The following is a 16497-nucleotide window of genomic DNA, read 5'->3' on the forward strand; positions in this document are numbered from 1 at the left end:
AACAAACAGCAAGCAAGCAAAAGAGTACTTACTAAATAGTAATTACCGCAAAGGTAGATAGGAGTGGGTCGATATTACTTTCTCATTTATATATTTATTTGTCTTTGTAATAAGTGCATCTTACTATTTTTCTTTGGAATTGAAAATATTGGGAGTGTAACAAAATTACCACCAAGTAGGGTTTATCCACAGAGTGTAAGACTGGCTTATTATGGGTATATGTATATTAATAAAATACATTATTGCAATGGATTGCACCTGCATCCCTTAGGAATGATATACCCCCCAAATGAAATAATTCTCATTCCTTTCCACCAGCAAAAGTGTCCTAATATTCGTGACCTCATGTCATCATTCTTTGTTGCCTTTATCCCCGACATCTATAGCTCGTATTGGAAGATCAACAAATATTGGATGAAAACAAAACAGAACCTTATACAGTACCTCCCATGAGCTGTATCTGTTCCTTATGGCTCTATTGGCACAGTCAACCTCTTACCCGTTCTGATTGTGTGAGACGGTTTAACGTTCCCAGGGACCTTGCTCTCTGTTCCTAAGTATCCGTTGGTGATGGTCAAGGTCAGAGTGCGCCCTGAAGAGCGTCCTGGGCTCCCTGGCATGTGCTCCTCTGGGCTGCATAGTCGAAATGCATGTCCCCGCTGCTGTAGGTGGAGTTGCCAGAGTACCCGGCTGTCCAGTCCCTAATGGTTGTTTTTTTTAATTCTGTGACCGTAATCTTTAAGACAAACATTGTCACATGGGTATTGTTACGTTAAGGCAGAAATGGCTTTGTGAATTAGTTTTGGAAGTGCACTGCAAGTTCAATATTGTATCAACCACAATTATGCACCAAAAAACAAAGCAAAACACGTAAGTCTGTGCATGGCAGGAATTCCCCAAAATGCACAGAATATCCAAAAAAGTAGATGTATTTAATTGTGATGGAACAAAAAATTAAATACCTATTTAAACTGAAGTATGAGTGTATGCGAAAAAATAATACACAAAGAGGAAATTTTATTGGGATCCCTCCCCTGATGTTAGTGTTTTAACATTTAAATTCAACTATTACTCTGGAGTGCTCTACTTAGTAGTTGGGTAGGTTCGTGAGCTACATAAACCATAAATATATGCATGTGTGATACATATATATGCAGTCTTTTATGTAATTAGCATGGACATTGTTTCATTCTAGCAATCTCAGCGATAAGCAGCTCTCTGAAAAAAACAAGTCATTGATCTGCTATTGACATTTGGGCCTGGAAATAGAACTTTACCGAGAATTAGCTGTCAGTTCCCGTAAGTGACGGGCGTGAGCCCTGAAAGGTCACTCTGGTCGGCATGGGGTCTGTGTAAACAGCTGGAGCTCTGAGCTGACACTGCACGTGCCTGAGCCCCCAGTGCCGGCCTGTACTCCCACCCCCACCCCCGCGGAGACGCAGGTTTGGGCAAAGTCTAGACTGGATGACGGCGACGCATTAACCCGTGGCTGGTTTTCTGCCGTTAAAAGCCGTTAGTAAACCCACAGCCAAGAGGAATCCACCTGCAGTGTCCTCTTTGCTGCTCTTTCTCCCAAGTCCCCGGGTCTGCGGTCAAGTTGAAAACAAGGCTTTGTAATATTTTTTTAATGTAATATTTTTGTGTTGATATTCGATCCTTAGATTTGCCTCATTGCTTTGTGTGCTTATCTGTCTGTCTGTCTATCTATCTATCTATCTATCTATCTATCTATCTTTGCAGGGGCTGGAATATAAAGAACAAAATTGCCACCGAATTCAAGGAGTGTTATTATGTGCCAGCATTCTGCTGCATTAGTGCGTGATAACCAAATGGAGAAGTTAATATTACCTTTAATTTTCAGTTGAGAAGCAGGAAGTTTAAAAAGCTTAAGTAATTGACCCAAGTTAGCATCCACCAGGTTATAAGTTAAATGCTTGGTTATTCATTTATGACATTAGTAGTAGTAGTATTATAAAAGGGAGGTCAAAATCATTCACTTCATGTATGGACTGGAGTGCACATACAGTACGATGCTGGGCCCTAATAAACCATCAGGAAATGTATGTGTATGAATAAATAGGACTTTTATGATATTACGTTACTCATTGTGACATATTTAAGTAAATTTTTTTAACACCTATTGGTTTTAAATCAAACATTTTTTCTTATTTGAAATTTGCAGGTATATTTACAATAGAGGAACTATAGGAAAATTATATTTACTTGCCACGTTTCATTTTAAAGTCAACCACTACCAATGAATCTGAGTAACTTTTATGCCTATTAACTAAACAAAGTGTTACATAGAGTATGGTGTGATACTGGTTTATTTTTTTCTATCTTAAATTGCAGATTATATTAATTTCAAATGTTTGGGCATGGGATATAGGATAATCAACAAAAATATTGTTATAATTAGATATACACTAAAACCAAGTATTTTAAGTAAGCTTTAAAAAATATGTTACTGCCTAGTCAAAAAGCAATATTAAATCCCATTAAGATTTAAGATTTAAAGGTAAGAGAGTGTTTACTAATATCCACCAATTATGATTATTTAAATTCTACATGACTAAGTTCTTCTGCCACTTTCAATTCAGGATATAATTTAAATAGTTGAACTTGGTGTTTGACTGAAAAAAAAAAGTGTTTCTGTTTAAGTCAAGACAAAATAGGATATTTTGATTATGAATGTGCTCCTGTATGTGAGCCTTTCTGGGATTTCATTTATCAGAAAATCTGTGCACATCATTAAAATCACTTCTGGGTACAAATACAAAATAGTAATTAGCTGCAATTCATCAATTATGGTCAGGAAGAAGAGGCAGTTTTCATTTAATAATGACTCCAAGGACATCTGGGGATGGAAAAGATAGCGATCTATATTAAAAATGGATAATCATCATGGAATAGCTTCAGACTTTATATGTCATGTGGTAGCATCCTCAGTTCTAGGAAAAATAGCTCATACACAAGTGAATAATGTTTGCATTATTCACTTGATTTGCATGATGCAAATCAAGGGTATTTCATTGCTACAACTGTCTTAGCCTCAAGAATAAGGTGATGGTATAGCAATAAACTATGAATCTACCTATCCTGAAGATATACTTTTTTTTTTTAAGGCTACTGATCTGTATTGCTGAGTTGTCCTACAAAGACCTTTTATGGGGGTGTTTTTTAAAAATATATTTGTATTGATTTCAGAGAGGAAGGGAGAGGGAGAGAGAGATAGAAACATCAGTAATGAGAGAGAATCAATGACCGGCTGCCTCCTGCACGCCCACACTGGGGATCGAGCCTGCAACCCGGGCATGTGCCTTGACCAGGAATCTAACCATGACCTCCTGGTTCATAGACTGATGCCCAACCACTGAGCCACACTGGCTGGGCCTGAAGATACACTTTTTACTTCAAAATAACAGCATATCTGGTTAAGGTAGGGAAAAAACCTTAAAAATGGTGTTTTCGTAAGGAAAAATATACAATATCAGATCCCCGCCATGAAGGGGCTCCGTGAAATGGGCTTTGGCTTTCCAATGAACGATGGTGAGAAGCAATGTGCCGGATGCGGATGTTTTCGTCTTCATGTGCGTCTGTGTCTCCAGCATCTGTGGGATCCAGCATCTGGAGCGGATCGGGAAGAAGCTCAACCTCTTCGACTCCCTTTACTTCTGCATCGTGACCTTCTCGACCGTGGGCTTTGGGGATGTCACTCCCGAAACCTGGTCCTCCAAGCTCTTTGTCGTGGCGATGATCTGCGTGGCCCTTGTGGTCCTCCCCATACAGGTAAATGCCACCATGAAGGATTTTGTAGAAGTGTGTGAAGTCTTATAAAACCAAGTCTTTATAAATCTAATACATTGATGCGTGCTCTTATTATCTGTAGCAAATTGAACTTGGTGTTTCTAAATCAGGCTCAGAACAGCCTTCTGACAGTAAGTTAGAAATGGAGGGTTTCCCCCCCTTCATGCACAACTCAGAGCTCACATCTCATTTCAGTTCTTCAAGATGTCCCTTTTATGTACAGGGCATTTATCTGCATTAATGACAGTTAATGATGACACAGTTTTTAATCATAGAAAGAGAGAGCAAAAAAGCAAACTTGTGAAGGGTTGGTTTCTCTTGTTTCTCAAAGTCATCTAAAAGCCAAACATCATAAGGAATAAAAATTGATTACATATGCAGAGTGCCCCCCCCAAATGTATACACACTTTGAATAGTTATTCATTCCAATGGGTTAGATCTGAAAAGAAAAAAAAAACACATCAATTCAGCTATCAGCTATTAAAGTGTATATACATTTCGGGGGGACTCCCTGGATTTGCACTCTCTACTTCCCCTACATGCCAGCTACTATCCAACTGTGGTCTCCTGTGTTGTGTGGTTAGGGTATCCCATTGCATGATATTCGGGGTGAACTTGACAGAGAATGTGGAGGAAATGCCAATGAGACTTTTCCCTTAGACTCAGCCCATGGCAGACATGAGCTGAGTCATGCTCTATTGGACATAAACCAGAGGCACTCACCTCCTAACGCCCTGTCGCGATTAGCCTCCTCAGCAGCAATCCTGTGAGAAGTGTGTTGTTGAAGGGAACACGTAATTGGGATCTGGATGGGTTCCGTCGAAGAAACGGAGGACACCTAACCGACAATGGGCGGGCTGCACGAGTTTCCCTTTCACGCCCCGTGTTTTTCCTTCGTATGTGGACAACGCGATCCAGTTTGAGCAGCTGGCCTACTTGTGGATGGAGAGGCAGAAGTCGGGTGGGAACTACAGTCGCCACAGAGCTCAAACGGAAAAGCATGTTGTCCTGTGTGTCAGTTCACTGAAGATCGACTTACTTATGGACTTTTTAAACGAGTTCTACGCCCACCCGAGACTGCAGGTACGTTTCAGTTCTATTGTGCGTGCTGCCGGATCCTACCCACTAACAGATTGTCAACGTCAATCGACGGCTGGTGCATCCTGCCTTCCGGGGGACTTGTGTTAGGCACTCAGATTTAGAAAGTGTAAAGGAAGGACTACAAATATAACCAGGAACACAGGAAAAGATGTGGAAGGAATACACGATATTTTAGTTTGCTTCTGCATCTACACTAACAGACAGATGGGATTATGTTAGTGCTACAAGGAAGGATTTTCTTTGAACTAGCCTGATTGATATTTTTCTTCCTTGGATAATGCATAAGTGATATTTTTATGGAACAGTGAAACTGAACACAAAGTCTAATAAAACAATGAACAAATCATTTCAATGCCATCTGCTCACTTGAACCTGTCAGTTTCATCAAGTGTTGCTGATGGAAACATGGAAAACTAAAAGTTCTGATTTTTCTTTTGTTTCCTGGAGTGTAACTAGGTCCTGCTCATAGTAGCAATACGTGACCAAAAATCAGACAATAACTCGTTGAATTAAGAACATGAAATCAGAAAAACCTCTTCATTTGTCTCTGCAGACAAAACGCTCAGATACTTCTTACTCTTGGCACAGGACTGGGCCAATGTCAAAGGTGGTAATCTCTGCTGCTTAAAGATTTAGTTCCATCTAAACAGCAAAGAATTACCTGAATGTCTTTGATCTCAAACACGTTAATTACTCTGTCAGTATTATCAGTATTTTCCCTTCAGTAAATTTGTGTCAAAAGGTTGGACCATTCTGAGATCCAAACAGTACTGAGTATATCTAATTACCTCTTCCTGCAATAAAGATTTTTTCATAAATAATTGTACTTTTGAAATACAATTTTTATATATAAAAATCTTATTTATAGGTGATACCTAATTTATACAATACCTTTTGTTTTTATATAAATTAATTTGAATATTTGGGAGAAACTCCCTATTTGTTGTTTTTTTTATTTTCATATTAAATAATTTCAGGTTTGCTCATTATAACCTATAAAGAAAATCTATTTGGGGGGAAATTCGGATCCCTGGTAATTTATTGATATTATCCTAATATCAATATAGAGAATTCTTAAAACTCTAAGAAATTTTACTAGGAATAAAAATTGATCAATATATTTTAGAGTGATAAAATGATGACTGTTTCCCAGAGAATTGTAATCCCTATACATCAGTTGTTTGAAGCCATTTCATCATGAATAGTACCTTTATATTTTCTCCAAAGGACTACTATTTTGAAATATTTTGATCTCAAACACGTTAATTACTTTGTCAGTATTATCAGTATTTTTACAAATCTTTAGCCATTCTACTATCAGAAATTTGTCAATGTCATCAGTTCACAACAGTACCAAACGATAGAAATCACCATCACAGCTTTTATCCTGAAAGTAAATATTTGAAGTCTGAATGGACACTAATTACTTTTGCCTGACATGCTATGTATTATTTTAGAATCAGCCTAAAACGGAAAACTTCAGAGGCTGGAAATGTGTGCTGCATATAAGTATCTTTTCTTCCTGGTGCTAGTAAGACTGAAAAAGATCAGGAGGAACGCGTTGATTTATGAGATTTATACGTCGGCGCTGTTTATTTTAGTCTTGTGTGATTTGGCACATGCCCCGGCGTTAAGATGCAAGCTTTCATTTATGAGCTAGAGCGCATTCCCAGTTGATCATCTTCCGGGATGCTCTTAGATATTCCGTGTGCCTGTGCGGTATAACCACAGGCATGTTTGCTTCTACCCCATCGCCCTCGCTGTTCTGAACAGGATTATTACGTGGTGATTCTGTGCCCCACGGAAATGGACGTGCAAGTCCGGAGGGTGCTGCAGATCCCCATGTGGTCGCAGAGAGTCATCTACCTTCAAGGTTCCGCCCTGAAAGACCAGGATCTGCTGAGAGCAAAGTAGGTGCCCTCCCTCCCTATCACTTTCCACCTGCGGGACTTGATATTTCTCTGCTCCAGTGTCTAGCCACGTTCAGTGTTGCAAGATAAGTTTCAGTATCTTTGAAGACAGAGTTTTGCCTTAGTCCCGCCGCTGGTCAAATGCAAAGCTAAAAAATACAACATTAATGCGTTTGCTCCTGTTTCTCGGGGCAAAGATGGTCAGCAGACTGTCCACACAGCACAATGAGTGTGGCGTGGTTGATGGTCTCGGGTGTCAGGGATGGGCTGGTGTCCAGACTCACCCTTAGACTAATCTCCAAATCCCTGACACGGTGTTTATTCTGTGAGGAAAAATCTTGGGCTAAATATTAGGTGACATGTCAGTTCAAGTCAACGTTTAATCTTTAAAGCATTCGCATTTCGAACTGGGCGGAGGAGGGCAGTGAAGGAGCCAGAGGAGATTCCTAGCAGAGGTGGCTCTGTTGATGTTTTCTGTTGCTTTTAAAGTTTTAAATACATCCTCCTGCTGATCCTGGAGTTGTAAGGATGTATTTAACACAGGGGTCCTCAAACTTTTTAAACAGGGGGCCAGTTCACTGTCCCTCAGACCGTTGGAGGGCTGGACTATAGTTTAAAAAAAAACTATGAACAAATTCCTATGCACACTGCACATATCTTATTTTGAAGTAAAAAAAACAAAACGGGAACAAATGCAATATTTGTATTTGCATGTGGCCCGCGGCCGGAGTTTGAGGACCCCTGATCTAACAAAACCAGTTCTTACCAGAGGTGAATTCATGTGGACAGGAGTTAAGGTCCTACAACACCTTAGCAACGTTCTAACAAAATGGCATGGAACGAAATCAGGTTATTCAAGGGCATGCTGCCTATGGAAAAATATATAATTACTAGAGGCCTGATGCACGAAATTCGTGCAAGAGTAGGCCTTCGTGGCCCTGGCTGCCTCGCACCCCACCGCCCCGCCCCCTGCCCACTGGTTATTCTGCTGTCTGGCCTAATTAGCATATTAGCTTTTTATTATATAGGATTACAGAGAATCAAATGTGACTTTTCTTATTACGTCTCTCATTATAAACTAGTGAGTTATACAGCCAATTCCATAGTTATTTTATTCACCATCAAATACAGTCATGATCTTGAAACTCAGCTTTCACTGAGGGATGCTCAGAGTTTTTTCATTTAGTTTGTGTGCATTGGAGAAAACATCGACATTCTACTTTTCAGACGGTAAATAAATGGCTATTCAGTGTATGGTCATTTCGCTTTTCTGTCTGCTTTCAGGATGGACGATGCGGAGGCCTGCTTCATTCTGAGCAGCCGCTGTGAGGTGGACAGGACGTCCTCTGTAAGTTTCTAAAATCTTTGCCAGTCATTTTTTCTTAGAAGACTTTCTAAAAATTGGATTATTTTTTATCTGCCGGCACTAAATCCTAGTGACATCACAGTGTCCCTAAAAAAGGAGCAAATACCTCAAAACTATCTTTACTACAATATAGGTTTAGTTGGATCATTACCAGTGTCAACAAAAGTCTTTTGAATTTGTTTGTTTGGGTTTTCTGTTGATCATAATGAAATGCATCATATATTCACAAACTAGACCATTTTTGCATGACCAATTCCCAGTGATCAATCCTATATGCTGCTTCCCACCCCACCCCCAAAAACTTTCAAAGTCAGCTGTATATTACAGTATCTGTTACCAGTCATGACATCTTTTTGATAACTAGTTATTGGACATTTGCTAATTGCACTAAGTATTCTATCCTATGTTGATCTATTTATTGACACTTTCAGATAAAGTTTACACATCTTATTTCATTTAGCTTCAAATATACATGAGATTCATATAATTCTTTTAAAATATATATATATATTTGTATTGATGTCAGAGAGGAAGGGAGAGAGAGAGATAGAAACATCAATGATGAGAGAGAATCATGGATCGGCTGTCTCCTGTATGCCTACCCACTGCGGATAGAGCCCACAACCTGGGCTTGTGCCCTTGACCGGAATCGAACCTGGAACCCTTCAGTCCGAAGGCCGACACTCTATCCACTGAGCCACACCAGCCAGGGCTGATATAATTCTCTGTATCTTTCTTAGACCTGAGCATTCAACAACACTCCACTAGACAGCTCCCCAGTGGCCCCATTCACACCCAGATTAAAGTCGTTTGCCATCTCAACCACAGCCTGGCAGATTTTTGCAGCCTTTGCCTACAAGGTTATGAAGGCTACGATGCCACTAGTGGTCGGCAAACTCATTCGTCAACAGAGCCAAATATCAACAGTACAACGATTGACATTTCTTTTGAGAGCCAAATTTTTTAAACTTAAACTATATAGGTAGGTACCTTGTTATTCACTTAATTAGGGTCCTCCTAAGGCTTAGGAAGAGCCACACTCAAGGGGCCAAAGAGCCGCATGTGGCTCGCGAGCCGCGGTTTGCCGACCACGGCTCTAGACGATAGGAATTTTTCCGCTCTGTTCCAGCCACTGTACATGCGGGCCATCACTGGCAGGGGACTGCATTATACGTTCCCCGACGTATTTCACGCCATTGCGATTTTCATCTTTTCAGGACCACCAGACGATCTTGAGAGCGTGGGCTGTAAAGGACTTTGCTCCCAATTGCCCTTTGTATGTCCAGATTCTGAAGCCCGAGAATAAATTCCACATCAAATTCGCCGGTAAGTTGAGTCTCGAAGGAGACCCTCTGAGTGCTCTCAGACTCCCACTGTGATGGTGACGGGGAGGAGTCTGGAGGTAGTGGCAACCTGTGATACTCCTGTCTCTACAGGACACAAGGGTTTCCTTTTGTCAGCGTCTGCTGCACAGGATAATTTATTCACTTGTAACGGTGACAAGATAATGTGTTGGGGTGAGGCTTTACTTTGTTATATAATTTGGTGATTTTTAGAAGCTGAAGTTTCTGGATCCTTATTATGCCTGAATAGATGAGCAGTGATAGTTTGTGCTTAATATAGACACAGGCTCCACATGTTATATCTGTTCATTTATACTTACAGTCACCCTCGCTATAGGTTACTAAATACACATGTAAATTTACCATGGAATTTGGGGGAAGATTTCAAAAACATTTCTAGAGAGAGACACATGAGTTTTTTAGAGAGAGACACAAGAGTTTTTTTTTATGGAGTCACTGTTTTTAAAATAATTATTCTCATGAGATTATATTTTGTTAGGAACTTAAGTAGTAAAATGGTATTTTATCTTTTCCTTCAATGCTTCTTTAGGAGCTAATTTTGATCAAGGCAATAATATACATTTTTTTCTTTTTCATTCTTATATTAGTATTCGTTATTTTTTTATTTTCTTTTTAAAGATTTACTGAACTTATTGGGGTGACATTGGCAATAAAAATCGTATAGGTTTCAGGGGTACAGTTCTATAACACATCATCTGTATACTGTGTGCTCACCACCCAAAGTCAGGTCTCCTTCCATCACCATCTATCTCCCCTTTACTCTCTTCTACCCTCGCACCCTATTCCTTGTGGTTATTACCAGCCAGTTGTCTGTCTATGGGGTTTCTTTTTGTTTAATCCCTTCACCTTTTTCACCCAGCCCCCCAAGCTCTCCCCTCTGACAGCTGTCAGTCCGTTCTCTGTATCCGTGAGTCTGTGTAACTTGTTGGTTTTATATTATATTCCACCTGAATGGTCTAAAGCTTCAAAGCCATTAAAATGTAAATCATGTTAGCTGTGGTAGCAAAATGCATCTCCTTCAGGTGCTCACATATCTTAGTAAAACGCTTACCGTATATACTATTTCAGTGAAAAATTATACACACTTTTAAATGCTCATCAGAAAGCCACGAAATTATTGCTATGGGATTTGCTCTTTTATCTTTGAGCTTTGTGACGAATGACATCATTTTTTTTCTGAAAATGTATAGCATGCAACTTCAACCAGTGGCTCTGGACTCTGGCTGCATTTTAGTCCCTTTGGGAGGTTTTTGTAAAGTGCTAATTCAGGAGACTCGGATGTAAATGGTTCGAGTTGGTGCCAGGGTTTCTTTAAGCCTGTTTCCTAAATTGAAAATTAAAGAATAATAGCATCTCCTTTGTAGAAGATTTTGTAAGATTAAAGTAATCCATCTATTTCCTGTTACACATGCAATTAGCATTCAAGAGAACGCCAACGCTTTATCCAAAAGACCTTTGCAACTAATGCCGTGTCATTATTATGATTTGGCTAAGGGGATATTTTTGCAAATTTTTCATCATGCCGAAGATGACTTGCTATGATAAGATGTTTAGGAAGGCAGTAAATGAGGTAGCACTAAAAATAAAGATTTGATTCTGAGCGCCACCACTTAAGATTTAGCTGGGCAAATCCGTATTCTGTGAGCCCCTCCCCCCTCCTGCTAAATGGCCATAATATATATATATGAGGCCCCTATTGCATTGGTTGGGATTAGCAGTAAGGATGAAAGAAATAATGTCTGAAACATGTTAGGTGTTTACTAAGTGGATATTGAATTCGTTGTGATTTTAAAAATGTTATAACTAAAAATCAGAACAGACTTGAGTTTTCCCTCCTTCTTTGCAACCCATTGATCTACCTGCTCTCAACAGAGAGGTCAAAATCACTGAAATCGTCCACTCCCACAAACAGGAAATCACAGAGCCTGTTTGCACTGATTCTCTTTCACATTCTCCATTATTTTGATAAACTCATTGAAATGACGGGAATATTTAAAAATTCCATCCCCAAGAGTGTATCTCAGTATTTCTTGCTTCGTGTCATCTGTGAATATTCACTTATCTTTTTACCAGCACATTATCTTTCCACTAGTGTGTCCTCTGAAAAGCTCCCATTTCATTTGAACAGATGGAAGGAGATGTGAAAATCAAATTGGTACATGTGCCTCCACCAGCAGGAGGAAAGAATGTAAAGACCAAGTTGCAAAGGAGTGGACATTTCCCATGGATTTCATGTTCCATGCTTTGATTCTAGTATTTCATAGGCAACAGAATGTGAATTATAGTTCATGAATGAAGGGAAGAATAGTAGCGTGTTGACTGAATGTGATATTTCCGATTTCTTGACTAAAACATGCCCGGAAGAATGAATCATTATTGTAGAATAGTAGGAGTTAGTTTGGGAAATTAAAAAAAAAAATCAGTTGCAATAAAGTAAAAAGGAGAGGCAGAAGTAAATACTTTTTAACGTTAGTCACTGGCAATATTGTATAAAGATTTATCTGATAGTGAGTAGTCATCGTTACCATTATAAAAACAGTATTGTCTAAAACCCACATACATATACACACGGGTGTGCAAACACACACACACACACACACACACACACACACACACACCCATCCTGGAGAAATGATTTGCTGGAAAATGAAGATCTTGTCTCAGTTTAGCCACCGTCTATTTTGTACTGTAACACCACACATTCTAATGCCTCACTTTTTCCTGCCCAAGAAAGAGTGGAAAACTATTCCCAAGCGATATAAATATTGGAAGTGATCTTAGCTGTTTCTAAATGACATATGTGTGTGCAAGGCTTGACGTTCACCAAATGGTGAGGTGCGAGTTTTTCCTGCTGCATGATTTCTTCATTTCCCATAGAACACCCACATAGACATCTCCAACTCCATCCTCACCATTAATTCTCACTGAACATGTTAATATAACAAGAAGTGTCACTGGTGCCAAGTTCATCTTTAAGTCATCAAGCTATTCTGTTGCCTGGCCGGCATGGCTCAGTGGTTGAGCGTTGACCTTTGAACCAGGAGGTCACAGTTCGATTCCCGGTCAGGGCACAGGCCCAGCTTGTGGGTTCCATCCCCAGTGTGGGGCGTGCAGGAGGCAGCCGATCCATGATTCTCTCTCACAATTGATGTTTCTATCTGTCTCTCCCTCTCCCTTCCTCTCTGAAATCAATAAAAAATATATATTAAAATAATTAATAAGTCATCAAGCTATTCTTATAATAAATCATAGGGCCTGAAATGGAAGACTCAGCACTGGGGACCTCCTCTCTCCCTCTTGAGAACGTTAGCTTATCAGCTTCCAATAAGGAATGGATTCAAGGCAATTTAAGAAGTGGGAGCTCTCTGTCCACTTAAGTCCATAAAAATGCCAAGATTCTCCTACTTCTCTAATTTTTTTTAATACTTGTGCACTTCCTTCACCTTTCAATGAACACATTCTTAATTACTTTTACAATCTGAGTTGAAGCATCACCTCCCTGGCGATGCCTTTCTTGATGTCCGCAGGCCCGGAAGGCATCGTTCCGTCTGCTTCTATAGGATCTGCAGTATTTCCTGAGAACATTCATCCCAGCATGTCTGCTCCTGCCAAGTCTTCTCCAGATCTTTCAAAGCCCCTTCGAGTCAGGGTCTCATTTCCGTGCAGCTACATGTGTTTCGTGTGTGACTGACAAATAACAAAATTGATTTCAAGGTCAAGCTTGGCCGCCTTCCTCCCCAGCTCCCTCCCTAAGTGACGGGCGTTTGGGGAACATGGTCGTTGTATATTTTCAGTCATCAGTTCACTTTCATGACTGTTTGCACTGTGTGTCTGTGTGGCAGCAAGCGGGAACCTTGAAGGAGGCTTCTGGAGGGGAAACCCACTAGAATGTCACTTATTTGGATGCGCTTGGTTAATCAGCTTTGGCATTTTGTCGAGTTCTTTGCAGACAGCTTGAATCTAAATTAACAATGGATTTGGGATAGTTATTTCTGAACATCTGATTTCTTATCTGAAAGTTGTTTAACATGATATATGCCAATGAGGTTTAATTATACAGATATATTTATATGTGTGTGTGTGTGTGTATATATATATATATATATATATATATATGGCCATAAATATATGTAAATATATATCGTGAAGCTTAATAATATTTATACATACATATACATATACATATACATATACATATGCACATGCATATGCATATACATATACTGGTACATATACATATATCTGCATCATTTAACATAAAAGGAAGAATATTGCTTGGTATTATTATGATGTTACTATTCAGATAATTCAATAACTATATCATTAACTCTCAGAATATTAATACCTATCATGAACTACTAAGGAAAGAACACTTTAGGTTAGGACCTAATAGAAATAGACTTCTGAGGGAAATTATTTTTCATAAAAGATTATAGCTGCTGTTTTTCTAAGATGTATAAAAAGAGACTAATGATATTAAAACTGTTGTTCTAGAATTCAGGGAAAAAATGCCCCTTTGGAGCATTTAATTAGCTTGACACATTTAAAAACATTACAGCATTAAAATAGTATAAGGACTCAAGTGATTTGAAACACAGAAAATTGCTTCGTATCCTCAGTGTGACTGAGTTGACATAAATCTGTTGTGAGCACGTTGCCAGCCTCTCACAGGGTTGAATTCTATATATTCAATAAGCATTCTTACAATGAGGTCTTGTGAGACTAAATGACTTATCAAGGTTTTAAGTCTATTCTGAATCTGTTTGTGGATGCGACGCAGGCTCCCATCTGAGAACAGGCCAGCGTCTCTGATGTATGGGCAGGTACACATGCCCACCCAAGCACAACACCCCCACCCTTCGGGCGTTTTATTGCTGGAAGCAACAGGATCACACTCAAGCTTGATTGTTAGAGATGATCTATTTTCCTCTAAGAAAAAGCAGCAATTTTGGTAGACAGCTGCCCACTCAGGCTTATAAACAGAGTCTAATCAGCAAACAACATCTGAGAGATTTTCTAACACCAATTGTTCAGTCGGTCTCTATAACCGAACTTGCCCCCAAGAAATAAAAACAAAAACAATCCGTTTAAAAAACTGGCCCTGCTCTGCATGGCTGTTTAAAGGTTTTTTGATTTTTCTGTAAATCAACACCCAGGACAGGGCTGGTTTAGGGCACTCTCCACGGCTGCTCGCTGCCTTCCCAGGGCTGTTACCTAGCAACTGCATGGCAGAAGCTTCTAGTCCTTTAAATCACCCAGGAGCTCAGAACACGCTGTGAGGCCGACTTAAAAAAACAAAACAAAAAACCTGACTTTCTAGAATGTAATTAACAATTTTATTTTCCATAAAGCTCCAGGGGCTTGGAGAAGATGTGACTCATATCTATCTATAAGCGTGCATTCTTAATTGTCACTGCTTATCTTAAAAGCTGTTAAATGAAAAATAATAAAAATGACAAGAAATAAGAAACCAAGGATCTCACGCAATCCTATTATTTTAAAAGCCCTCTCTCTCGTTCCTGCAGGACAATATGGACGTGGGCTGGGCAGGATCACCCCCTCTAAGGTGCCCTCACCCATCAAGTGCCCCCAAGTCTGGCCCTTCCTGTATTTTTTATCGTTGAATTTCAATAGCCACTTGGACCCTGTCATCTTTTGAGTTTATGACTTTAGGTGTTGAGGTCAAAGTGCAATGAAAATTAAATGTATTTCCGCATTCATTGTTACTGCTTGATATTTTAGTTGTTTGGTACAAAATCTATTCCTTATATGGTATGCAAATATTGCCAACACCTCTTAATTTTTGCTTTTTAATCCTCACCTGAGGATGTTTTTTCCATTGATTTTTAAGAGTGGAAGGGAGGGGGGAAAGATGGAGAAACACCGATGTGAGAGAGACCCATTAATTGATCGCCTCCAACTGAGGTTCGTGCCCTTGACTGGAATCGAACCTGAGACTCTTCAGTCTGTGGGCTGACACGCTATCCACTGAGCCAAACCAGCTAGGGACCGATGCCTCTTTTTTTTTTTTTTTTTTTGTAAATATATTTTATTGATTTTTCACAGAGAGGAAGAGAGAGGGATAGAGAGTCAGAAACATCAATGAGAGAGAAACATCGATCACCTGCCTCCTGCACATCTCCTACTGGGGATGTGCCTGCAACCCAGGTACATGCCCTTGACCGGAATCGAACCTGGGACCTTTCAGTCCGCAGGCCGACGCTCTATCCACTGAGCCAAACCGGTTCCGGCGCCGATACCTCTTTTAATAATACCTTTCCAAGTCTTTATGCTGTGTGACTATGACTTTGCTCAATCGATACTGTTTTCAATCAGTACTATTTTATTTCGTACAGTTGAGTTGTCAGAACGGTAGGAGACTTTGAAGTCTCTGGTTTATTGTCCAGGCTTACCCCCTAACCTACCTCATCTCACCCATCGTACAGATGAGGCAGAGGAAAATGAAATACTTTGCCAAAGGCTTTAACAGCAATTATTTGATTAAAGACAGAACTGTGGTGAGACACCTCCCCTTCCCTCTCAATCACTAACTCATAGTCTAATACTCTCTTTTCAAAAAATTTTATTTTTCACTTTCGGTTTACATTCAACATTATTTTCTACTAGAGGCCCGATGCACAAAAATCTGTGCAGAAGTAGGCCTTCCTTCCCCCAGCTGCCGACACCGGCTTCCCTCTGGTACCCAGGACCCGGGCTTCCCTCAGAGCCCCAGCTTCGTCCGGAAGGATGTCCGAAGGACGTCTGGTCTAATTAGTATATTCCGCTTTTATTATTATAGATTCGTTTCAGGGTAATACAGCACAGTAGTTAGACAGTCATACACTTTACAAAGTTTGCCCCCTGACATTCCCAGTCCCCACCCAGAACCACACATAGTTGTCACAATATGATTGACTCTGTTCCCTAGGCTGTAGTACTTTCTCTTAAG

The 16497-nt window shown here is 39.8% G+C and overlaps 1 protein-coding gene across 2 annotated transcripts in view; it reads left to right on the plus strand.

Annotated features, from left to right (window-relative positions):
- Positions 1-16497, plus strand: part of KCNT2 (potassium sodium-activated channel subfamily T member 2) — a 125498-nt gene that overhangs the window by 69607 nt on the left and 39394 nt on the right. For both annotated transcript variants that reach the window (XM_081114271.1, XM_081114272.1), the window contains exons 9-13: positions 3609-3789; positions 4726-4890; positions 6682-6818; positions 8103-8166; positions 9402-9510. In XM_081114271.1, the coding sequence (XP_080970397.1) occupies positions 3609-3789; positions 4726-4890; positions 6682-6818; positions 8103-8166; positions 9402-9510 (656 nt within the window). The remainder of the gene's footprint in view (positions 1-3608; positions 3790-4725; positions 4891-6681; positions 6819-8102; positions 8167-9401; positions 9511-16497) is intronic.

This window comes from Myotis nattereri (genome assembly GCF_964212035.1).
Source record: "Myotis nattereri genome assembly, chromosome: 20".
NCBI lineage: Eukaryota > Metazoa > Chordata > Mammalia > Chiroptera > Vespertilionidae > Myotis > Myotis nattereri.